The sequence below is a fragment of the Aquarana catesbeiana genome, linkage group LG10 (assembly GCF_042186555.1).
Source record: "Aquarana catesbeiana isolate 2022-GZ linkage group LG10, ASM4218655v1, whole genome shotgun sequence".
NCBI lineage: Eukaryota > Metazoa > Chordata > Amphibia > Anura > Ranidae > Aquarana > Aquarana catesbeiana.
The window spans coordinates 7,789,422-7,816,637 of NC_133333.1; the positions used below are offsets into that span (position 1 = coordinate 7,789,422).

General features: G+C 41.2%; 1 protein-coding gene and 1 long non-coding RNA gene across 5 annotated transcripts in view; both read left to right on the top strand.

Annotated features, from left to right (window-relative positions):
• LOC141110281 (beta-1,3-galactosyltransferase 2-like) overlaps nucleotides 1-27,216 on the top strand; it is a 163,119-nt gene that overhangs the window by 119,563 nt on the left and 16,340 nt on the right. For 3 of the 4 annotated variants that reach the window (XM_073601569.1, XM_073601570.1, XM_073601571.1), the window contains one exon: nucleotides 11,687-12,858. In XM_073601569.1, the coding sequence (XP_073457670.1) occupies nucleotides 11,792-12,858 (1,067 nt within the window). In that variant the 5' untranslated portion in view covers nucleotides 11,687-11,791. Of the gene's footprint in view, nucleotides 1-11,686; nucleotides 13,491-27,216 lie in introns of those variants that run through there. The other variant, XM_073601572.1, reaches the window with a different exon arrangement.
• On the top strand, nucleotides 16,136-19,391 carry LOC141110284 (uncharacterized). The gene is made up of 2 exons (XR_012236263.1): nucleotides 16,136-18,524; nucleotides 18,565-19,391. It is a non-coding gene; the product is annotated as an uncharacterized lncRNA (long non-coding RNA).

A 27,216-nucleotide genomic window follows, 5' to 3' on the forward strand; every position in this document is an offset into this window, starting at 1 on the left:
TTATTGGAATTTTTTAATTAATGTAATAAAACTTCCTGGTTATCCGGATTTTATACTATGTGGAGCCTTTTTTCTCCTTCTCCCTCTGTCTCACTTGAATGAGATCAAACGATCGTTGGAGGAAGAATCCGTGGTACCGCTCAGGATAGGGGACCCATCTAGGACCCTTCACTATGGATCAAGGACAGCTGTAACCCTACCGTACTAACGGTGTAAGCCTATACGACTCACCGCCAACGGCCTGTGAGTCCACCACATCCGGTAAGGGCATTTTATATTACTTTCTGCCTTGCTGAGTATTTGAAGAGTCTACTGGGGACACGAATAGATACCACTGTGAGATTCACATCCATGCTCCAGGATATTTCTGTTCGATTGAATGAATTGTTCAATACCCCAGAGACTTACTATTTATTCCCACCCCAATTTATACTATACATGTTTGTTTTGATTTGAGGATTTGGGATCATTTGCATGTGTACACACAGTTCACATTATTGTTCACTATACAGCATGTTGTTACAAATGATTTTTTACACCACTAGATTTCTGTACATATGGTATGATTATTCCATCTAGTGATTTTCTGCGGGATCAGCAGGACCCAGTACAGACATATACACGGGTGTTTTATACAGAATGTTCACATTGATGTTTTATTAACACAATACAGCGCTACACTTTTTCTTTTTCACATTTACTCATACACTTAGGGTCGGTTCACACTGGGGCGACTTGGGATCCGACTTGTACGCCCTCAAGTCGCCCCAAGTCGCCCCAAGTCGCTTTGTATTTAGATTAACATGGTAGGCAATGGGAGCGTCTTAATTGACACTACTGAAGTCGCTCCGACTTCAGAAAAGGTTCCTGTACTACTTCTATCCGACTTGTAGGCGACTTGTACCCATTCAACTCAATGTAAGTCGCCTGCAAGTCGGATCTCTCTGTAAAGTCAAGCGACTTTGCAGAGAAAACCCCTCCCTCCCCCCCTCCCTCCCAGAGAGGTGATTGGCCACAGGCAAAGTCGCCTGTCATGGAGGCGACTTCAAGTCGCCTCGTAATTTGCCGAAGTCGCGCTGAAGTCGCGCTAAAGTCGCACTAAAGTCGCGCTGAAGCCGCGTTGAAGTCGCGGTACAAAGTCGCGGTAAAGTCGTGTTGCCCATGTGTGAACCGACCCTTAGTCTAATTGGTGGTGTTGGCTGCTTGATGTTTTGGGTTGGGGCAGCAGATTTTCTTTATTCTATTTTGTTACCACAGGTAATGCGTCATAAACATCTAAGGTTGGACACTCTTACCAGATGTTGTGGGACATATCTGCCATATGGCAGTACGTCTGACAGAGCCTGTGGAGGTAGCCTCCCGTGAAATCCAGCAGATTATCCCTTCGGTCCCGATCTTGGATGGACAGGATATGTCCCTTGGGTCGCGGTCACCGATAGCCAAGATCGTCACAGATGGCGACTGTCCCCCCACTACCACACTCTCCAGCTCTAGGTGGGTTCAAGAGGTCAGAGGCAATCGAATCGTAGATGAAATCATGGAGAAAAAAGAAAAAAAGGGGCTCCACATGGCATAGGTCAAAAAGTAAAGGGGTTTTATTGGATAAAAAACCTTACAAGATAAAAAAGTGATCACTGAATAAAATAATGGCACTGTGGGAAGCAAACGCCCAAGTTCGCTATTATACTTCTTAAAGCTCTTAACCACTTCCCGACCGGCGCACGCCGATGTACGACGGCAGAATGGCACGGCTGGGCAAATGGGCGTACCTGTAAGTCCCATTTGAATTCCCCGCCGTGCCACTGCGTGCGCGCCGGTCGGGAGCTCCGTGAGTCGGGTCGCGGGTCTCGCGAACTCGATCGCCGCGGGAATACCCGCGATCGCCTCACGGAGAGGACAAACGGGGAGATGCTGATGTAAACAAGCATTTCCCCGTTATGCCTAGTGACAGTGTCACTGATCTCTGCTCCCTGTCATCGGGAGCAGAGATCAGTGAAGTGCCACAGCTAGCCCATCCCCCCTACAGTTAGAAATCACTCCCTAGTACTGACTTAACCCCTCCCCGCCCCCTAGTGGTTAACTCCTTCACTGCCAGTGTCATTTACACAGGAATCAGTGCATTTTTATAGCACTGATTGCTGTATGAATGACAATGGTCCCAAAAATGTGTCAAAAATGTCCGACGTGTCCGCCATAATGTTGCGGTCACAATAAAGAAAAAAAAATCGCTGATCGCCACCATTACTAGTAAAAAAAAAAAAAAAAGATATTAATAAAAATGCCATAAAACTATTCCCTATTTTGTAAACGCTATACCTTTTGCGCAAACCAATCAATAATCGCTTATTACGATTTTTTTTTTTTTTTTACCAAAAATATGTAGAAGAATACGTATCGGCCTAAACTGAGGAAAAAAAATGTTTTTTTAATAATTTTTTGGGGATATTTATTATAGCAAAAAGTAAAAAATAATGCGTTTTTTTCAAAATTGTCGCTATTTTTTTGTTTATAGCGCAAAAAATAAAAACCGCAGAGGTGATCAAATACCACCAAAAGAAAGCTCTATTTGTGGGGAAAAAAAAGGACGTCAATTTTGTTTAGGAGCCACGTCGCACGACCGCGCAAAGAGACGCAGTGCCGAATCGCAAAAAGTGCTCAGGTCAGGAAGGGGGTGAATTCTTCCGGGGCTGAAGCGGTTAAATAGGACTGTGGGAGAGGAATTGGAAGCATCTGGAACTCATACAGAATTTTTGGTGCTGACACCATTTTTACTGCATTAACACGCCCGATCCAAGAGATAGGACATGTTGAAATTTTTTTAATTTCCTTCTTGATTTCATCTAATAGAGGGGTAAAATTTCTTAAATATATTTTCCTCAGGGAATTAGTCAGATTAACTCCTAGATATTTCATGTCCTTTCTCCATGGGAATTGGAATTCCTTACTGTGTTTATCTTCATCCTGTTTGGATAGATTTACATTTAAGATTTCAGATTTGCTGAGATTGATTTTAAAATTTGAGATCTCACCATATTTTTTTAAAGTCTCTAGCAAATTTGGAATCCTTATCCTTGGATTAGTAATAGAGCACGTCATCTCCAAAGGCCCCCCCAAGCTTGTGCTCCTCAGTTCCTATCTTTATCCCACTAAAATCCGGGTTATTTCGGACATAGGCCAACAGTGGTTCCAGGGTCAGTACGAACAAGAGAGGCGACAACGGGCACCCTTGTCTAGTTCCATTTACCATAGTAAATGGTAGACATGTGCATTCGTTTTCGTCCGAATACATTTTTCTTCCGAATTTCCTCCAAATGCTTTATTTTCGTTTTCGTTGCGACAACAGTTCGATATAGATAGGAGATTCGACATGACGCTGACAATAACAACCTGTGTCTATCGAACCGCCTCTGAGTGCAGGTATTTATTACTGACAACAACAGGTTATCCACACTTACAGCAAGGTAAGGAGAAGACCGGCTACAAAACGGGAAACGGCTCCATTGACAATCCCAGCGTCCATGGCGTGGATCCGTGATGAGCGGTGAAGATGGTCTCGATTCCCCCACGGGAGGAAGCGGACAGGCCGCTGCACTAGATGAAAGTCCCGTAATCCAAGGCGAGGGCGTGTGACGTCACCGAAGTGAAGAGAACCACAACGCGTTTCTGAGCATGCGCGAAGTTCCCACTGGACTTATCAAGTGTGTGATAAAGGAGCGCGCATGTCCAGTGGGAACTTTGCGCAAGCTCAGAAACGCGTTGTGGTTCTCTTCACTTCGGTGACGTCACACGCCCTCGCCTTGGATTACGGGACTTTCATCTAGTGCAGCGGCCTGTCCGCTTCCTCCCGTGGGGGATCGAGACCATCTTCCCCGCTCATCACGGATCCACGCCATGGACGCTGGGATTGTCACTGAAGCCGTTTCCCGTTTTGTAGCCGGTCTTCTCCTTACCTTGCTGTAAGTGTGGATAACCTGTTGTTGTCAGTAATAAGTACCTGCACTCAGAGGCGCTTTTTTTCTCTTTTCTCTTTCATGGTTATTGGAGAGCTGACTCTGCTCACTTGGAAAGCTTGCCCTCAGCGCTGGTTACAGATTATAGACATTTTAGTTAGAGACATTTTAGCCTTGTTTTATCTTGTTCTTATCCCTTTGATATGAGTTTACTGCCATTCATTGGCTGTAGCTATGGACTATTAATGAGACTGTTCTGCAGTTGCAGCTATACTGTTGCCATGAACTATTGATTATATCATCCTGCAGTCGTCTTGTCCTTATTTGTTTTTGGTTTATTGATCGAATTCACATTTATTATTTTCAATAGTGCACCCTCTATTCCTGTCCTGAGCGCTTGCACGCATCTGTTATATATCTGTGTCCATCGAACCTGTGGTCGAATGTGCCTAACCTTAACTCTATTAGTCCAAGATTATTCTACCTAGAGAGAAAAGATCCGACATAGAGAGAAAGGATTCGACATAGAGAGAAAAGATTCGACATAGAGAGAAAAGATCGCTGCTGGAATTGGGTGGCGGAAGTAAAATAAAAATAATGATGATGATGAATGTTATTGGCCGATTGTAACCAAAGAGGAGGAGCAGTAAAATAGCTAGAACTAACAAACGTCGAATCTTTGGCTGATGGTGTCTGTCGAAAGTTCTAAGAAGATTCGACGGAGCAGCTAAACTGTACGACGCTGCAATCATACATTTCCGGGCCAAATGCATCCGCCCATAGGCTATAGAAAAATTCTAATGTTGGTTGACTAGTAAAATAATTAATAAATATAATTATTACTAGTCATACAACATTAGAATTCTACTACAGCTAGCTTGTAGGTGGAAAATTCGACCGGAAATGTACACGTACAGTTTAGCTGCTCCGTCGACTCTTCTTTGAACATTCGACAGACACCATCAGCCTTCAATGACAGATTCGACCTTAATTAATTTGGATTTTCGGACGAATGCAATTTTTAACGAAAAACAAAATGTATAAAAACGGATTTCGGGAGTAACTAAGAAATTCCGAAACGAAATATTTCAGTGTGCACATGTCTAGTAAATGGTAAAGACGTGACCCCGTTTACTTTAGCAGTCGCCGATGGATGATTATATAACACACTTGTCCATTTGATCCACCGTGGTCCTATTCCAAATTTTTCCAGTGTTTTTATCATGAGTCCCCAGTCTACCCTGTCGAATGCTTTTTTCAGCATCCACCGACAGGAATAGTCCTGGGGACCCATTGGAAATTATAGATTCCATGAGGAGCAATGACCGAACTCTGTTGTCCCTCCCCTCTCTACTAGGAATAAACCCCACCTGGTCCGCATGGACCAGAGTAGTCATTTTTTTCTTTCAGCCTCCTTGCTAATACCTTAGCATACAACTTAGTGTCCGCATTCAGTAAGGCAATAGGCCTATAACTGGAGCAGAGCGTACTGTTCTTACCCTCTTTTAAAATCAGCGTTAATGATGCCGACAATGCTTCCCCTCCCATATCCCAGTTAATACCTAGGCCATTCCAGTACTGACACAACTTCGGGACTAAGAAATCTTTGAATTTTTTAAGATAGTATATAGTAAACCCATCTGGACCCGGGCTTTTTCCCGGGGCAGAGTCTTTTAGTGCATTATATATTTATTATTTCTTTTATATATATATTTCCTCCTCTGAGATAGGTCTGTCCAAGTCTACTCTATCGCTTTCAGTCAGATTGGGTAATCCTGCTTTATCCAGAAATTCTTCTATCTTCCCTTCATGTACTTGTCTTAGTTGTTCTTTCTGTCTTACTGCATAAAGGGCTTCATAGTACTTCCTAAATTCTTCCACTATTAGATGTATAGACCCTTAGATGTATAGACTAATCCCCCCTTTTTATTTTGGATTTTTTCAATGAAGTTCACTTCTCTTTTCTTTCTCAACAGCCTGGCTAAATGCTTACTTGGACTTATTTCCCCAGAGATACTCATCTCTCGCTAATACATTAAAGGATCTTCTAGTGTCCTGTTCAATACTGTCTTTAAGTTCCTCTCTCTTGATTATCAGTTGATGAAAGCATTCCTGGTCCTGTCCATTATGTTGTTTATGTTTTTGTTCAAGTTTATGTATTTCTTCAATGAGGTTTTCCCTTTTTTTTTAGTCTCTCTCTTTTTTTTTTTTTCTTGCACCGATTGACAAAAGGACCCTCCCTAATATAGGGTTTGTGGGCCTCCCAGAGAGTGGCACTCGATGTCTCCCCATTATCATTAATCCTGTAAAAAAAAATGTATTTCTTCCTGTATTATTCCAGCTACTTCATCATCTTTTAATAGGTTTTCATTTAATCTCCATGTAAATGGTTGTCTTTGGATCCCCGGGATCCTCATTGAAATCGGGGCGTGATCAGACAGTGTAGTAATTTCTATGTTCGTCTCCCTTACCAGGTCTAACAAGCTACGGTCTACCATCATGTAGTCAAGTCTTGAGTATGTCCATGCACAGGGGAGAAGGAGGTATAGTCCTGCGTTTTTGCGTGCTGCACTCTCCACACGTCAAAAATTTGACATTGGTGCAGCTTGCGCCGAATCATTTTTAATAAAACTTTACTCGTCCGCTGTGCCCGGGACGTACTGTCCAAAGATGGGTTCAGACAGAAGTTGAAGTCCCCCGCCAATACAACCTCCCCCCGTCCTAAACTTCATCAGCCTATCTAATACTTGATTTAGGAAACCAATCAGATTTTTATTGGGACAATATACATTTGCCAAAGTAAACATTTTATTTCCTATGTTGCCCTTCAGGAAAAGAAATCGTCCCTCTGGGTCTGTCATTCTATCTATCACAGAGAATTTACAAGCCTTCGCAAAGCCTATTGCGACCCCTTTGGCCCTCTTTGTAGGGGAATCACTGTAGAACCAGGTCGGTAGATTTCTAGAGTATAATTTAGTATTAGTCTCTAGATCTAGATGGGTCTCCTGTAAGAATACCACACCTGCTCGGTAACGATGAAGTTCTTTTAATACTTTATGTCTCTTGGTAGGGGAGTTCCGGCCCCTAACATTGTAGGACAGGAAATTTACCTCTGTCATTTGTTTTGATCTAATAAGAGACTTCTTTTCCTTACCATAGCCTTTCTTCTACTAACAGAATTCCGCATTTGCCTTTGCAAGCTTAACCTTCTCCCACCCACCCATCCCGCCCCCCCCCTCCAACCCACCACCCCACCACCCTCCTCCCCTTCTCACCCTTACCTCCCACAGGCCTAAATAAGGCCACATGTTCGAGGATGAGATTCCGTGGCTAACCCATCCAACGTACTTCCTTTAGTAGGGTGTGACTCCGCCTGCAGCCTCTCGTGTCCTCGCCACTCCCCCTCCACCCAAAAGGGGGAGGGGAGGGGTGGCAGGAGGGGGCAGACGCAGGCAACCCGGATCCCCCATTGGACCATCAACCCCATCCCTGACCATTATAAATCCTTAAGCCTCCCCCCTTCTCCCTCCCCTCCTCATCCTCCCCAAAACTTAATATCTCATAATATTCCCATTACTGTTAATTAGTCAAAATCCATCTGTAACCTTCCTTTATACCCTTCTATCTGGGGAATGATGGACAGGAATATCTAAATTTTTACAAAAATCTTGTAGGTCCTCCAGGAACTTTAATCTGACTGTTCTTCCATCTCTCTGCACAATTAATGATGCTGGGAATCCCCAACTATATTTTATATTGGCTGTCCTAAGTTGTTCTAAAAGGGGGATTAAGTTGACGTCTCCGGGCCAGAGTTCCTGCTGATAAGTCAGAAAATATCTGTAGTTCTGCGTCCTCATATTGCACTTGGCGGGCTCCTCTGAGTTTGCTCCAAATCTTAGCTTTATCTTCATAAAGGTGAAATTTGCTAATAACGTCCCTGGGAATTTCCTCTCGCAGTCCAAGAGGCTTCCTGATCCTGTGCACGCGGTCAATCTTTAAGTCCTCTTCTGGCCTCCTGTCCAGAGCAATGGGTTTAATTTTTTTTTTTTTTTATTCATTTTAATCATCAAGTCTTCTCCTTGCTGTTCCGGCAAAGCTCTAATTCTAAGGTTTTGGCGGCAACTTTGGTTTTCTTGATCTTCCAGCTTGTATAATATGTCTCGGTGTCTGGTTTGCATTTTAAACATTCGTCATTTTAGATCATTTATTTCTTGGGCTTGTTTTCCTGTGAGTTCCTCCGCTTCCTCAACTCTCTTTAGTAATTGCCCCATATCCGTCCTTACATTTGAAATCTCTGTTTTAATCGAGTTTTCTAATTTGGCAAACATTTGAAGCATTTCCGTATCCGTTAGAATTGAGGCCATGTTCATATGATCTTCCACTCTGCTGGAGCCAAGATCTCCCTCCAAATCCAACTCTTCCCTAGATTTTTCTCCTTGGTCCCCTCTGTGTTTCACCTGTTCTTTCTTCTTTTCTTTAGCCCCCCCGGTTGGTTCTTTTCTAGGCCCGGGCTTTTTAGACTTGCGTCCTTAAGATATTTCTGAATCGTACTTGTATTCAGACTTTCTTTTGGGGTCTTTGAAACTGTTGTTTTTTTGTGACCTCCCTCCCATGATCTCTGTATACAATTTTCTGCCTCCCTTTCCTAATCTGTATTTTCTATATATCTAAGAAGTTTTACCCTCCAATGGAGGCAGAGAGGGGGAAGAAGTGAAGAAAGGAGCGAAAGGGCCTCTTCACTCCCCCACATAGCTGAGGTCAATAAACACTATAGGGTTATATCCACACAGTACCCAAATTGTTTCTGCTGACGGGGTGAAACTGACTTTATAATGTGTTTAACCACTTCAATACCAGGCACTTAGACACCTTCCTGCTCAGGCCAATTTTCAGCTTTCAGCGCTGTTGAAATTTGAATGACAATTGCGCAGTCATGCTACACTGTACCCAAACTAATTTTTTATCATTTTGTTCCCATAAATAGAACTTTCTTTTGGTGGTATTTGATCACCTCTGTGGTTTTTATAAAAAAAATACATAACATTTTGAAAAAAAACAAGTTTTTCATTGTTTCTGTTAAAAATTTTTGTAAATAAGTACGTTTTCTTCTTCAGTGACGGGCACTGATAAGGCGGCACTGATGGGCCCCGATGAGGTGGCGCCAATGAGGTGGCACTGATGAGGTGGCACTGACGGACACTAATGATGGGCACTGATAGGCGGCACTAATGGGCACTGATAGGTGGCACTGATGGGCGCTGATAGGTGGCACTGGTATGTGGCACTGATGGGCACTCATAGGTGGCACTGATGGGTACTTATGGGTGGCACTGATGGGTACTTATGGGTGGCACTGATAGGTGTCACGGATGGGCACTGATAGGTGGGCACTGATGGGCACTGACAGGTGCCACCAATGGACACTGATTGGTGGCACTGATGACACTGATGGGTGGCATTGCTGGGCATCACTGATATATAATGGTGCCAGTCAGTGCCCATTTGTGGGCACTGATTGGCACAGATTGAGCATAATTTGCACATGTGGATGGCCATGGGGTACATACCTGGCCATCCACATGTTGCCCCCTTCCCTGGTGGTTCTGGCGGCTCCCCTGGTGGTCTAGTATGGGCGACCGAGGGGGGGGGGGCTGCGCTGATAAACAATCAGCGCAGACCCCCCCTGTCAGGAGAGCCGCCGTTCGGCTCTCCTCTACTCGCGTCTGTCGGACGCGAGTGAGGAAAAGCCGATCAACGGCTTTTCCTATTGACATCGTGATCAGCCATGATTGGACACGGTTGATCACGTGGTAAAGAGCCTCCGCCGGAGGCTCTTTACCGAGATCGGTGGAGCGCTGTGTCAGACTGACACACCGCTCCACCGATCGCCGCGATGCGCGCCCCCCACAGGCGCGCGGCGGCTGTTATCCTGCTGAACGTCATATGACGCCCGGTCAGGATAACTGAACCACCGCCCGGCCGTCCATCTGCTATAGGCCGAGCGGGAAGCGGTTAAGCAATAGCACTATCAGAGACCTTGACCGAGGAACAAAAAAAAAAAGGGGGGGGGAGCAGCCAGCAGCTAAGTATTTACAAGAGTACTCAGTTCCGTGTCTTTTCATTGCTCACAATTTGACTCTATTTCTCAGCTGCCTGGGCGGAACCAATCCAAGGACAGAAAGGATTCAGTCACGTTAGTCCAGATTTTATCAGGGCCTCAAAAACACATAATAGCTTCAAAATGGATCATAAAACTTCCAACCTTCTTCCAAGGCAAGTGTGCATCTCAGACTTTTCCCCTCTCCAGGCCATTTATCACTCAGTTCAGACTGCTTGTAACGTTGTAACTTCAGGTTCCCTTGAAGAATCTCAAGGCAGAATCATCTATTAATACGTTACTATTTTAAAGGATTAGTTCATAATTGGGGGGGGGGGGTTCCTCTTGCTGAGATTTTTCAATCTTACCCTCCTGGGTCAGCTGCTGCCTTTTTCTCCTCCTGTCTGACCGGTTTGGGTTAAAAAGACCCAGTAAGAAGAAAGACAAGTGTTGGGCGAGGAGGGCGAGGAGGGGGAGGTGGTGGCGTACACAGGTAGCCTCCGGTCACCCGCAGCGGGTCTCTGCAGGCGATAACTGCAGCTCCTCCGTTACCTTGGTCGGCCATCTGCCGCTTTTTATTCTCCCTGATTTCGCCTGCTAAGACCGGGGCTAAGACCGGAACCACCGATCACTTCAGCCCGTGCGGGGGTTTCATGGATCGGGTGCTCTGCGGTCTCTCACCCCGATCGGTCCATCCGGGCGCCTCCGTCCGCTCTCACCAGCGCCACAGACAGGCCCCTCCCCTAGCTCTGATGCGTCACGTACGCATCTCCCTCTTTTTTTTTTTTTTTTTTTTTATAACCTAACCCTGCTTTATACTTCTCCACAACTTTATCCCTGACCTGTCTGGTGTGTTCCTTGGCCTTCATGATGCTTTTTTTTTTTTCACTAAGGCTCTCTAACAAACCTCTGAGGGCTTCACAGAACAGCTGTATTTATACTGAGATTACATGACACACAGGTGGACTCTATTTACTAATTAGGTGACTTCTGAAGGCAATTGGTTCCACTAGATTTTAGTTAGGGGTATCAGAGCAAAGGGGGCTGAATACAAATGCCCCCCCCAAAACTTTTCACATATTTATTTGTATCATTTATCATTTTCCTTCCACTTCACAATTATGTGACACTTTGTGTTGGTCTATCACATAAAATCCCAATAAAATACATTTACGTTTTTGGTTGTAACATGACAAAATGTGGGGTATGAATACATTTTCAAGGCAGTGTATTATTACTTTCAATAAAATTGATTTTAAACGTGGGGGGGGTGGGGTGGTGGCACTAATGTGAGAGGATCGGGGCCGGGGGGGGGGGGGGGTGTAGTGCCAGTGTATGTAGTGTGTAGTGCCAGTAGATCGCCCATGGGGGGGGGGGGCGTGAGTGAGGGGGCCAGGTCTGCTTGCCCCCCCCCCCAAATTTTGACCACCAGCCGCCACTGTGCAGCCCAAGTGGAGCGGCAGAAGGGGCTGTGCGGGCCCCATGGGCCAGCAGTATGGGCATTTTGGGATGGAAAGGAGGTGCCAAATTCTTGGAGGTTCAGTCATGACTATGTCTGGTATTGATGGGGTGGTAGGTGTTTTACATACGATTTTTACTTTGGTTTCACATTTTTCCTCTCGTTTGATTTCTTTCTTAGAACATTGCTCCAAGAAGGGAAGATGCACGGACACCTGCAGCAAAACGCAAACCAATATTAAGCTCAAAATGCTTTAAAATGTGATGTCCCTGTGAATAATCCATCATGTTTTCCTTGATACGGCTCATATGCTTTTCCTGTACCAAGTGGAGGATCACCCGCCTCTTGTTTCTGGCCTTGCTCCTCTTTACATTGATGGTGCTTATCTTCAGTAATGTAAGGTGGCTCCCTGGGAAACTGGCGATGTCCACCATACAAATGCAGAATGCCCTGGCCATTCTGTCTGGCAGGGTTCAAACCAACACGTCACCGGCAAATAATCACACCCCCTCTGTTCATCATTTGATTACAAATGCTTCAATGACTCCAAAATCAAGCAAAGACCCTCAGAAAAGAGTTCATACATATGGCTACGTCATCAACGAGCCTGATAAATGTAAAGACAGCAATCCATTCCTTATTCTGCTCATTACCGTGGAAGGGTGGCGGAAGGAAGCTCGGCAAGCCATCCGGCAGACATGGGGAAAGGAGGACTTCCTACCTGGGGTCAGGATATTACGACTGTTTTTTTTAGGCAAGGACCAGGGGTGGAATGACGATGGGCAAAGGTCTCTTGTTGAAGAAAGCCAGATGTTCCATGACATCATTCAACATGATTATTTGGACATCTACTATAACCTGACCACAAAGGTCATCAACGGGTTAAACTGGATTTCCACATATTGCCCGAACGCCTCATACGTCATGAAAACGGACAGCGACATGTTCGTCAATACCGAACATTTAGTCTACCGTATCCTGAAACTAGACGGGCCTCCAAGACTGAACTATTTTACTGGATATTTGATGACCAATGGAAGCCCTATTCGGAATCTGGATAGCAAGTGGTATGTTCCCCCTGAAGAATACCCGGAGGAGAGTTATCCGTTGTTTTGCTCCGGGACTGGCTACGTGTTCTCTGGCGACCTGGCACGTAAGATCGTCCAAGTCTCCCCAAATATTAGATGGATCCGTCTTGAGGACGCCTTTGTGGGCCTTTGTCTCGAAAAGTTGGGGGTTCTGCCAGTGGCCCCACCGAAGGACTCCGACTTCAGTCCCTTGAGAGTCATCTACTCAGACTGTGTATACAACCAGATTGTAACTTCTCATTTCTTCAGTCCGGGGGACCTCAGGTATTTTTGGAACAGGTTACAGCAAAATAAACATACATGTGTTTGAACCAATGGGCACAAACCATTGGATAGCCAGCAATAGCCTTTGACGGCCTTATTTTAACCACTTCCAGTCTGCGCCAATTCTGACATTCCCCTCTTATATGTCAAAAACACATTATATATATATATATATATATATATATTTTTTTTTTTTTTTTTTTCTAGAAAACTACTTTACACATTGTGTGTGTATATATATATACATTTTTAAGCAGAGGCCCTAGAGAATAAAATGGTGGGTGGTCTTATTTTGAACCACTTCAATTCTGCGTCAATTCTGACATTTCCCTCCTATAGGTAAAACACATATTTTTTTTTTTTTTTGCTGGACAACTACTTAGAACCCCCCCCCCCCCCCAACATTTTATATATATATATATATTTTTTTTTAAGCAGAGGCCTTAGTTAGTCTTATTTTAACCACTTCCAGTTTGCGCCAATTCTGACATTCCTCTCCTATATGTAAAGGCCCTAGAGAATAAAATGGTGGGCGGTCTTATTTTAAAGACTTCCAGTTTGCACCAATTCCGACATTCCTATCGTATATGTCAAATTTTTTATTAAATTTTTTACTAGAAAACTGCTTAGAACACCCCCCCCCCCAACATTATATATATATTTTTTTTAAGTAGAGGCCCTAGAGAATAAAATGGTGGGCGTTATACATATTTTGTATGTATGTAATTTTTTTGGGGGGGGGAAAAAATACACTTTAATGAATTTTAATGCACAAAAACACAACATAATGCCTGACTGTTTGGTGAAATATAAAAGATGATGTTGGGCCGAGTATACAGATACCAAATATGTCACGCTTTAAAATTGCGTCCGCCCATAGAACGGCGCCAAATTACGGTACCTAAAATATCTCCATGGGCAATGCTTTAAAAGCCTTTACAAGGTTAGGTCACCAGTTCAGGGCCCTTTCACACTGGGGCGGTATGCAGGCGCTATTGCGCGAATAATAGTGCCTGCAAACCGACCCGAAAGTGCTGCTGCTTTGTCTCTAGTGTGAAAGCCCCGAGGGCTTTCACACTGGAGCGATGCGCTGGCAGGATGGGAAAAAAAGTCCTGCCAGCAGTATCTTCAGAGCGGTGAAGGAGCGGAGTGTATATCGCTCCTTCACCGCTCCTGCCCATTGAAATCAATGGGACAGCGCGGCTATACCGCCGGCAAAGCGCCTCTGCAGAGGCGCTTTGCGGTGGTTTTTAACCCTTTTTCGGCCGCTAGCGGGGGGTAAAACCGCCCCGCTAGCGGCCGAATACCGACGGTAAAGCGCCGCTTACAATAGCGGCGCTTTACCGCCGACGCCTGCCCCCGCCCCAGTGTGAAAGGGCCCTTAGAGTTACACAGGAAGTCTGCCACTCTCGCTCTGATATTCGTGGCGATGCCTCACATGTGGTGATGCGATGGCCAATTACATATGCGCGCAGGACCTACGTGCGCGTGCCCACGGGGGGGGGGCACTTTAGAAATTTTGTTTTAATTTTATTACTTTTTTATAATTTTTTTTTTTTTTAACACTGTACCTTTTTTAACTTTTTAGTTTTATGTTAACTCTATTGCTATTACAAGGGAAGAACAAAATCCCGTTGTAACAGCATGGCTCGGGACAGGTCCTCTTTATGGAGAAATCTGGGGTCTGTTAGACCCCCAGATCTCTCTACTGACTACCAATGCAGCCGATCAGACACAGATCGGTCTGATCGGCTGCTTTCCTGGCCGTTAACCGGGAAACCCGGGAGTGGCGAAATCCTCATCGCTTCTGGTTTCCGACGTGACACAGTGGGAGGAACAACACCCGTTCCCTCTCACCGTGTGCCCGGAGCCGGATGCCGCTAATCGCATCCTTACTGGGCTCCCCCCGATTGCATGAGAGAGACCCCAGTAAAGGCGGTGGCGGCGGCGGCAGGGGAGTGGGACCCCCTTCCGCAGGCCTAAAAAAGGCAATCAAGCGGCTCGTCAGCCGCTAGGATTACTTTTACTTTGTAGGGAATCGCCGGACCTAAAAAAACAAAATCTCGATCATTGCTGCAGCCCAGATATCACCCTTCCCATCCGAGGACGTTTATAAACGTACGGAGGCCAGGAAGTGGTTAATTCATTCTGAAATATTTTTGTTTACCATGATTTTCAATTGCACCATTTTTCAAACAACTTTATTCTTATTTTATTATACCGGGGGGCACTTATTCACCTTCCTGCCCAGGCCAATTTTCAACTTTCTGCGCTGTCGCTGTTTAAATGACAATTGCGCGGTCGTGCTACACTGTACCCATATGAAATTTTTTATCATTTTGTTCCCACAAATAGAGCTTTCTTTTGGTGGTATTTGATCACCTCTGCGCTTTTTATTTTTTGCTAAACAAATAAAAAAAAAAGACCAAAAATTTTGAAAAAAATAAAAGTTTTGCTTTTGTCTCAGTTATAACATTTTGCAAATAAGTTTTCTCCTTCACTGACGGGTACTGATAAGGCGGCACCAATGAGCGGGCACTGACGGGCACCGACGATGGGCACTGATATGCGGCACTGATGGGCACTGGTAGGCAGCACTGATGGGTGGCAATGATATGCAGCACTGATGGGCATTGATAGGTGGCACTGAGTGGGCACTCATGGGTGGCACTGGTGGGCACTGATGGGCACTGATAGGCGACACTGATGGGCACTGAAAGGCTGATCAGTGCCCATCAGCACTGATATGCATAGGCATCCCTGATGGCACTGGCAGTGGTAGGCATTGTGGGTGGGCACTGATTGGCAGCTGCCTTGGCACAGATTTGCATTTCCCTGGTGGTCTAGGGAGGGGGCATACCTGATGGTCCAGTGTGGATGGCTGTCCTGGTGGTCCTGGGCGGCACGATGGTGGTCCTGGGCGGGATCCGAGGGGGGGCGGCGCTGATATTCTACTCTACTATTCTACTCTATTCTTTTCTATTCCCTTATTTTCATTTCTGTTTCATTATTTTATTTTCTATTCCATTCTATTCTATTCTATGCTATTCTTGTCTATTCTAATCTATTTTATTCAAATTTATTCTATTGGAAATGTTAATTTCGGAAGACACATATTTTATTTTAGTCTATTGAATTCTTTTCTATTATATTTTTGTCCATTTTGTTCTTATCTATTACCTTACTTTCTATTCTATTTTATTCTATTCTTTTAGTTTTTATTCTTTTTTTTTTGTTTTACTCTATTTTCTATTCTATTCTATTCCTTTATTTTCTGTTATATTCTATTATTATTTTTCTATTCTATTCTATTGTTTTTCTATTTTTTTTATATTATATTCCTTTATTTTTTATTCTATTCTATCCTTTTCTTGTTTTGGATTTTGAATTCAATCAAATTCTATTCAAATTTGATTCAGATTAGAATTTAGGCAGAATTTTGTTTCATTATTTCGGATTCGTTTAAATTAGTTACTATTGTAATTCGGAGATTCGGATCTGAAAAAAATTAATTTGTCTGAATTTTGATACGGAACGAAATGAACCTCACATGTCTACTGTTGAAGAAGGGATTTCACTCCCTATGGAGCAATTTTTTCTCACTTCCGGTTGTGTTTTAAGCGTAGGAAGTGAGGGTAAATCTCCACATAATACAAACAGAAAAAAAAAAAAAATGTTGCTTTTAAATAATTTTTAGCTATATAGTTATACTTTTTTTTCTTTAAATCTAAGCCTTAAGAGTACAGCCTTCCGTCATTATAGGTGCTTTAATAGTTTTATTTATACCCTTTTCTACACAATTGGATACCAGGTTTGAGTTTTAAATGTGGTTCTTATGCCCCCTGGTGGTCATTTTGGTAAATTTTCACCAATATTTCCTATTTGGATAATTATTATCGCTCTCTCTTTCGTTTTTTACCAATATTTTTTATATTTATTTTTGTATCTTTTGTAGCCCTACTTTTGATAATAATAAAGGACTCTTGAGTTGATCAGTTGGTTTTCTTTTTGGCTCAGGTACATGTGGATTTCTCGGTATGGGTGACCCCCCCTTTGTTTTTAGAGGTCCCCGGCTTTGTGGAGAATCCTATCCGACTTGAGTCCAGCTGCCTCATCTCCAAAAAAAACCTGATTGGGATTTTGATAATCCCACACGTCAACCAAAAAATAATAGTATTTTGGCTACAGAGTTACTTTGAAACCAAGATCAAAGAATTATTATCCTTTCAATGGCTTATACATATATGATATAAAAGTCACTAGATGGTGATAATGTGCCTTAACCCTTGAGGGGATAATATCTGAGATTGCATTTGAAGTATCCATGTGAGATAAGGCTGATCCAGATTGCATCTTTTACCCAGTCACCATTTGCCTTAAAAGTCAGACCCTGCATGGCACCAAAGCAGTGCCCATTCCTATGACTACCACGTGACATCGGGATAAACGATAGACTTTGGATCATCAGAAGCGTCTAAGGTCCCTTTTGACTCTCCTTTAATTCAGGGGTCTTCAAACTTTTCAGTATGAGGGCCACGTTGTATTTTATCAAATATTTGCTGGCTGAAAAAATTTAAATTAATGAACACACTCCAAGGAATAACATCAGAAATCCCCCATTACATCTGAAGTCCACATTACATTAGAAGTTCTCCCTTAACATCAGAGTTCCCCCCCATCACATCAGAAGTTCCCCATCACATCAGAGGTCCTCATTACATTAGAAGACCTCCCTTTAAATCAGAGGTCCTCCCATCACATCAGAAGTCCCCCATCACATCAGAGGTCCCCTATCACATCAAAGTACCTCCCTTCACATCAGAAGTCCCCCATCACATCAGAGGTCCTCCCTTCAACAAGAGGTCCTCCCTTCACATCAGATGTCCCCCATCACATCAGAGATCCTCCATCACATCTGAAGTCCCACGTCACTTCTGAATTCCTTGTTCACTTTAGAAGTCCCCTGTTCATATCATTAGTCCACCATTACATCAGAAGTCCCCCATTACATCAGAGGTCCCCCATTACATCAGAGGTTCTCCCTTCACATCAGAAGTCCCCCATAACATCAGAAGTCCCCCGTTACATCAGAGGTCCCCCATCACATCAGAGGTTCTCCCTTCACATCAGAAGTCCCCCATAACATCAGAGGTCCCCCATTACATCAGAAGTCCTCAATCACATCAGAGAGCATAATTCCTTGTTCACTTCAGAAGTCCCCTATTCATAACATTAACCCCCCATCACATCAGAAGTCCTCCATCACATCAGAAGTCCTCCATCAAATCAGAAGTCCCCTATTCATATCATTAGTCCTCCATTCACATCAGAGTTCCTCCTGTCACATCAGAAGTCCCTCATCACATCATAAGTCCCTAATCAAATCAGAAGTCCTCCCTGTACATTAGAAGTTCTCCAATCACATAAGAGGTCTCCTATTCATATCATAAGTCCCCCATATTGGAGGCCCTTCTTCACATCTGAAGTCTCCCTTCACTTCAGAATTCTCATTTCCCATCGCATCAGAGGTCCCACATTACATCAGAGGTCCTCCCTTCAGATCAGAGGTCCCAAAAATACATCAGAGGTCCCCCCTTCACATCAGGAGGTCCCACATTACATCAGAGGTCCTCCCATTACATCAGAGGTCCCACATTACATCAGAGGTCCTCCCTTTACATCAGAGGTCCTTCCTTCACATCAGAGGTCCTCCCTTTACATCAGAGGTCCCACATTACATCAGAGGTGGTGGGATTGAACCCGGAGTACTGATTGATCCATTGATTGTTCAGGATTGTACATAGAGATACCAAATATTGTTTCATGTTTTATTGAGTTTGATTCACACATTTTTTTTTATACTTTTTTATTATGTGGGCTGCCAATTATTATTTTTTTTTTTTTGGTCATTTGAATATGTTTTGCACATATTGAATGTATATGTTACTATGTACCGTACTGTATATTGGGGTGTCTATGTACCGTATTGTATATTGGGGTGTCTATGTACCATATTGTATATTGGGGTGTCTATGTACCGTATTGTATATTGGGGTGTCTATGTACCGTATTGTATATTGGGGTGTCTATGTACCGTATTGTATATTGTATATTGGGGTGTCTATGTACCGTATTGTATATTGGGGTGTCTATGTACCGTATTGTATATTGTATATTGGGGTGTCTATGTACCGTATTGTATATTGGGGTGTCTATGTACCGTATTGTATATTGGGGTGTCTATGTACCGTATTGTATATTGTATATTGGGGTGTCTATGTACCATATTGTAAATTGGGGTGTCTATGTACCGTATTGTATATTGGGGTGTCTATGTACCGTATTGTATATTGTATATTGGGGTGTCTATGTACTGTACTGTATATTGGGGTGTCTATGTACTGTGATGTCATAAGCTGCGGCTTCCAGATAATCGTGACACCATACTTTATTTTCAATGTTCCGGTAAATGAATACAGCTCTGTAATCATGAATCATTGCATCATTAAATTTATTTTTTATATAAAATGTAACCAGTTTAATGCCTGAATGTGACCTGGCATCACTTGCAATGCCTATACCACAGAGCTCAGACTGGGAGAGGGAGAAGCAGCACAAAGAGACAATCAGTTGTGCTGCAATACAAGTAGCATGCTGATAGGAGGAGAGAGACAGAGAGATAAGCTTTTCCCTTTCCTGTCCAATCACCACCTGGGGGAGCGACAAGACCTGTAAATGTTGCTTAATTGTGGGAGAGAAAAACATTTTTAGCAAGGCTGTGCCGTTTTGCAGAGCTGTGTAAATCTCAGGACTGGATGGACAGAAATCCGGTCAGCAGCAGCTGCAGGGGAAAAGAGGGAGCTCCAACAATGGATGGGCCATTAAAGCCTGTGGGGGACATCACTGCTTTAAGTTTTACCAGCCGTTGTCTGCACTCTCTCCACTCCCCTGCAGCTGCTGCTGGCTGACACAGGGGATCACAGGACACTGCAGTCACTGGCTGACACAGGGGATCACAGGGGATCACAGGGGACTACAGCCACTGGCTGACACAGGGGATCACAGGGGACTGCAGTCACTGGCTGACACAGGGGGTCACAGGGGATCACAGGGGACTGCAGTCACTGGCTGACACAGGGGATCACATGGGATCACAGGGGACTGCAGTCACTGGCTGACACAGGGGATCACAGGGGATCACAGGGGACTACAGCCACTGGCTGACACAGGGGATCACAGGGAACTGCAGTCACTGGCTGACACAGGGGATCACAGGGGATCACAGGGGACTACAGCCACTGGCTGACACAGGGGATCACAGGGAACTGCAGTCACTGGCTGACACAGGGGATCACAGGGGATCACAGGGGACTACAGCCACTGGCTGACACAGGGGATCACAGGGAACTGCAGTCACTGGCTGACACAGGGGATCACAGGGGACTGCAGTCACTTGCTAACACAGGGGATCACAGGGGACTACAGCCACTGGCTGACACAGGGGATCACAGGGGACTGCAGTCACTGGCTGACACAGGGGATCACAGGGGACTGCAGCCACTGGCTGACACAGGGGATCACAGGGGACTGCAGTCACTGGCTGACACAGGGGATCACAGGGGACTGCAGCCACTGGCTGACACAGGGGATCACATGGGATCACAGGGGACTGCAGTCACTGGCTGACACAGGGGATCACATGGGATCACAGGGGACTACAGCTTTGTTTTGTTCAATACATTTTAATGCATACTATTTTCTCTTGTTGGTTACTTTCTCACATTCATGAATAAAAAGAAAACATAAAAGGAAAAGAAAAAAAAAAATTATATATATATATATATATATATATATATATATATATATATATATATATATATATATATATATATATATATATATATATATATATATATATATATATTATAAAGGGAAAATAAACTGATTTATAATATATAATTATTATTATAAAAAGGGAAATAAATTATCTAATAGGTTACAATATTTTTTGTTTTTGCTTTGTTTTTTAACAATAATAAATTACAGAAACCATCAGTTAAAAATAAACCATCAGCTCAAAGGTTTTGCAGTTTTTTTTTTATTGAACAGCCCAAATACAATACACATAAAAAACATGCATAGGTTAAATCCCCCAAATGCCGACTAGAATATAAAGTTTACTACAGTAATATATGGAAATAATGCCGGTCTAAATGAAACCACACAGAATATAACGTTCACTATAATAATATACAAAAATAATGCAAGCATAAAAGAAATTACACAGAATATAATAAAAAAAATTGCTACAATTATATATAAAATGATTGCATGCATAAAGGAAATTACACATAATATAACGTTTGCTACAATAATATAAAAAAAAATAATGCTTAAATAAAAATCACATAGAGTTTAACATAGTGTGGATCTACTGGCAGGATTGACAGGTAATAGGCGTTACTACAAATCCCATGAGGCATTGCAAAACTCTGACAGCCATAATCATGACTCCAACTGGCAGGGGCATGATGGGATTTGTAGTCTCACCAAATCTGGAATACCGAGGTTGCCTCCCCCTGATACAAAGTTTGCTTTAGCATCAATTAAGGAACTTTTCAGCTTACATGCTCCAATTTTAATGCAAACATTAATACACTAAACCTGCTGGCCCACCAAGTATGTTTTCCCCCTTGGGCTGCGTTCCCCATGTAATATATTTGTTACCTCTTGATCCTGTCAGTAGATCCATTATTTTTCCACTTCCTGTTCCAGGGTGACAACGCTGTTCCTTCTGCAGTGAAATTATACAGAAGCATTGTCCCCCTGTGGGCGGGGTCGTCTTAGATGGACATGTAGATGGACATGGACAAATATACTTTAAGTAAGAGAGAATTTAAAGCCCAGCTCCAGCTGACAGTTATGAAGCAGATAGAGCAATAGTTATTTTTACCTTTGATGAACTATTTAAGCCATTTGAATTCGGTTAACCATTGGTAGCGACTCTGGCAATGTTTTATGATGTATTGCAGCCCCAGGCACTTTTGCTGGACAGCTTGGCCTGGTAGTGGGAGTGTTAGCATGCTGTTTGTACAGATACAGATGCAACAACTAGTCTCATATACTACACTGAGATTAGTCATTCTGCCACTAGATGACAGTGTTCTTGTATAATATAATATGATTCTCACAAGTTCCTAGTTCTCAGTGAAAATACAAAAAAAAAAAAAATACTCTCTACTGAGAAAAAGTTAAATTTTGAAACCCCTTTTTTAAACTTTTTTAGGAACTCTGTACTCTCCTGAACATTACAAAGTCTAATTTTTTGTAAACGTTTGTACATTCTTATTTTACTATTTATATTTCACTTGTCCATGTTTATTTTAGAGTTTCTAGCTTAAAAAAAAAAAAAAAAAAAATTGTACTTGGCATTAAAAAAAAAAGCCAATTAACAAAATATTTTCTACCCTGTCCATGACAATGAAGCAAGTTTTCTAATGTAGTTTTTTTTTGTTTTGTTTTTTTTTTACAGTTTTAACAATTAAACTTTTTTTTTATTCCAAGAATTTTTTTGGGCATCACAAACAGTTAGTGAAAAAGAATATACTTTTTTTTCCATGTACATACACTGAGTTCAGCACAGTCAATGACATTGTCAACAGCAATGTAGCACATTTTTACATCTTTAATTTTTTTAGATTTTTAACAATTAGATGTTTTTTTTGAAGGTTTCTCTTTTGGGGGATTTCTTAGTACCTGTACTTTTTTTGGTGTAACTATAATGTGACTGAAGAAGATTTTAGTTTTTTTACACATACATACACTGCACTGAACCCTGTCAATAAAAATTAAGCAAATATTTATGTTTTATTTTAATTGTTTTAAAAATTTTAACAACTAAATTTTTGCTTTGAGGGGTTCTTTTTTACGATTTCTGAGCTGCTACAATTTTTTTTTTTTATCAGGTATCACAATTTAATGTAGCGGATGGGAGAAAACTGGACTTTTTTTTAATGTACATGCATTGTACTGAACCCTGTCAACAGCAATGTAGCAAATCTTTATGTTCTTTATTTTTTAAGAGTTTTAACAAGTAAAATATTTATGTTTAATTGTTCTTTTTTGGGGATTTCTGAGTACCTATATTTTATTTGACACTATAAACAATTTCCATAGCTGAATGAATAATGTAAATATTTGACTTTTTCATGGACATACAAAGTACTGAATCCTGTCAATGACAATGTAGCAGTTTTAAGGCTTTTTCTCTTTCTATTAATTTATTTTATAGGTATAACAATTAGATTTTATTTTTGAGGGTTCTTTTTAGGATTTTGAGTGCCTGTATTTAATCAGTTTTCACAAATAATGTAGCTTAAGGGTGAATATTTGACTTATTCACTTATTCATGTACATACACTGTACTGAACCCTGTCAATGATAATGTAGCAGATTTTTGTGTTCTTTATTTTTTAAAAGTTTTACCAACAAACATTTTTTTTATTTTTAATGGTTCATTTTAGGATTTATTTTAGGAGTACTTGTATTTCAGTGGGCATTACAAACAGTTAACATAGCTGAATGAAGAATATTTGACTTTTCCCATGTACTGTACTGAACCCTGACAATGTCATTGTAATACATTTTATGTTCTTAATTTTTGAGATTTTTAAAAATTAGATTTTTATTTTGAAAGGTTATTTTTTTTTTTTTTTTAGCATCTGAGTACAGTACCTCGGTTTTCTTTGGCATCATTAACAATCTAGTTAAAGGCATTATTATTTTTTTTTTTTTTACTTTTTCAAGTACATACACTGTACTGAACCCTGTCAATGACAATGTAATAAATTCTATGTTCTTAATTTTAGAGTTTTAAAAATTAGATTTTTATTTTTAAAGGCTATTTTTTTTAGCATCTGAGTACACTACCTCAATTTTCTTTGACATTAAACAATCTAGTTAAAGGAGTGTACATACACTGTACTGAACCCTGTCAATGACAATGTAATACATTTTATGTTCTTAATTTTAGAGTTTTAAAAACTAGATTTTTATTTTGAAAGGTTATTTTTTTAACATTTCTGAGTACAGTACCTAAGTTTCTTTGGCATCATAAACAATCTAGTTAAGGGAATTAATTTTTGTACTTTGTCATGTACATACACTGTACTGAACCCTGTCAATGACAATGTAGCAAATTTAGGGTTTAGGGTTTCTAAGTACCTGTATTTTTTTTTTCACATGATAAAACAATTAACATAGCTGAATGGGGAATATTTGACTTTTTTCCATGTACAGTACATACACTGTACTGAACCCTGTCAATGACAATGTAGCATATTTTTATGTTCTTTATTATTTAAAGTTTAACAACTACTTTTTTTTATTTTTAAGTGTTCTTTTTAGGATGTACGAGTATCTGTATTTTATTTAGCATTTCATAAAGTTAATGTAGCTGAAGATTATTTGACGTTTCCATGTACATACACTGTACTGAACCCTGTCAATGACAATGTAGCAAATTTTTGTCTTTTTTTAGAATAAGGTTTTTATTTTGAAGGTTTTTTTTTTTTTTTTTATAGGATTACTGAGTACCTGTATTTTAGTAGATTTCACAAACAATAATGTAGCTGAAGGGTGTATAATGGACTTTTTTTCACATACACACACTGTACTGAACCCTGTCAATGATAATGTAGCAAATTGTTATATATTTAATTTTTTAGAGTTTTAGCAATTCGATTTTTTGAAGTTCTTTTCCTTTTTTCTTTCTTTTAGGATTTCTGTATTTTATTTGGCATCACAAACAATAAGCTAGCGAATGAAGAATATTTGACTTTTTCATGTACATACACTGTACTGAACCCTGTCAATGACAATGTAGCAAATTTGTGTCCTTTTTTTTAGAAAGTTAACAGATTTTGATTTTGAACAGATCTTTTGGGGATTTCTAAGTACCTGTTTTTTTGTAAGTCTTCAAAAACAATGTAGCAGAAAGATGAATTATGGACTCTTTCACATAATACACTGTACTGAACCCTGTCAATGATAATTTAGAAAATTATTATATATTTCCTTATTTAGAGTAGTAGGCTCCATGCACACTAGCTTAAAAAATAAATTATATATATATATATATATATATATATATATATATATATATATATATATATATATATATATATATATATCTATCACTATCTATCTATCTGAAGGAAGAATATTTGACTTTTTCATGTACATACACTGTACTGAACCCTGTCAATCACAATGTAGCAGTTTTTTTTTATGACTTATTATACTAATATATATTTTAATATAATAGTATATATTATATATACTATATTTATATATACATATATATACATATACATACATATATATATATATATATATATATATATATATATATATATATATATATATATATATATATATATATATATATATATATATATATATATATATAATATTTTTTTTATAAGTATACTATTATTATACTTATACATTTTTTATTTTGAGGGGTTCTTTTTTTAAGGTTTTCTCAGTACCTGTATTTTATTTGGCATCACAAACAATAAGGTAGCTGAAGGAAGAATATTTGACTTTTCCATGTACATACACTGTACTGAACCCTGTCAATGACAATGTAGCAAATTGTTGTGTCCTTTTTTTTAGAATGTTAACAATTTGATTTATTTGGAAGGTTTTATTTATTTATTTTTTTTTTAGGATTTCTCAGTACCTGTATTTTATCAGCTTTCTGAAGGAAGAATATTTGACTTTTCCATGCACATAGACTGTACCGAACCCTGTCAATGACAATGTAGCAAATGTTTGTGTCCTTTTTTTTAGAATGTTACCAATTAGATTTTTATTTTGAGGGGTTTTTTTTTAGGATTGCTCAGTACCTGTATTTTATCAGCGTTCTGAAGGAAGAATATTTGACCTTTTCATGTACATACACTGTACTGAACCCTGTCAATGACAATGTAACAGTTTTTTATGACTTTTTTTTTTTTTTTTTTAAGTGTTTTAACAATTACATTATTTATTATGAGGGGTTCTTTTTTAAGGATTTCTCAGTACCTGTATTTTATTTGGCATCACAAAGAAACAATAAGGTAGCTGAAGGAAGACTATTTGACTTTGTCATGTAAATACACTGTACTGAACCCTGTCAATGACAATGTAGCAGTTTTATGTCTCAGTAGTGCTGAAGGAAACATTTATATATCACTCATTAAAAACCAATTCACGTGCATGCACTATACTCACAGTTGGGGGGGCACTATACTCACAGTTGAGGGGGGCACTATACTGAACACAGTTGGGGGGGGGAGCACTATACTGAACACAGTTTGATTGCGGGGGGGGGGGGGACATAAGAAAATAAAAAAATATTGATCCTAGCCAATAATAAAAGGCATTTTCCTCGGGGTATTCATGTACATTCACTGTACTGAGCACTGTCAGTGACAATCACCTTTTTTCGGGATATTAGTGTTTTGAATTTAAAATCGGTAAGTGAGAATATATTGGCGTCTGGGACTCATTTATAATTGCTTTCCAATACATTCACTGTATTGATCACTGCCAATGACAGTTTAGTTAATGCCCTGAACTCCGGGCAGAGACAAATTAATGCATTAAAGGATATGTAAACTTAAAAAACAAACAAAAAAAAAAAAAAACAAACAAACAGGTCCTACTTACCTCCTCTGTGCAGTTGGTTTGGCCCCAATCCCCCTCTTCTGGGGACCCTTATTGGCGCTCCTGGCTCCTCCTCTTCTTGAGTGCCCCGTCAGAGAAGCGCTCTCCCTCGGGGCACCCATGCGGGCGCGGTCCCGTGTCCTGCTGCTGCATCCATAGACACAGACAGCAGGACTCGGCTCCGCCCCCTGGCTCCCGCCGTCATTGGATTTGATTGACAGCAGTGGGAGCCAATGGCTGAGCTGCTATCAATCTATCTAATCCGGACCCGAGACACCGGCTGGAGCGGGTGTGCAGGAACGATCGGGTTCAGGTAAGTAAAAGGGGGGGGGGCTCTAGGGGGCTGCTGCACGACAACAGGTTTTTCCCCTTAATGCATAGAAGTGAAAAACAGGGAGGGTTTACAACCCCTTTAACCGCTCGCCGATCGCCGCATGGACATTTACGTCGGCAGAATGGTACGGACAGGACAATGGGCGTACAGGTACGCCCCTTTAAATTTGCCACCGTGTGGTCGCGTGTGCGCCACCGGCGGCGCGCGCGCGACCCTGCCGCGAACTCCATGAGTGTGATCGCAGGTCCTACGAACTCGATGTCCGCAGGGATACCCGCGATCGTCTCACGGAGAGGAAGAACAGGGAAATG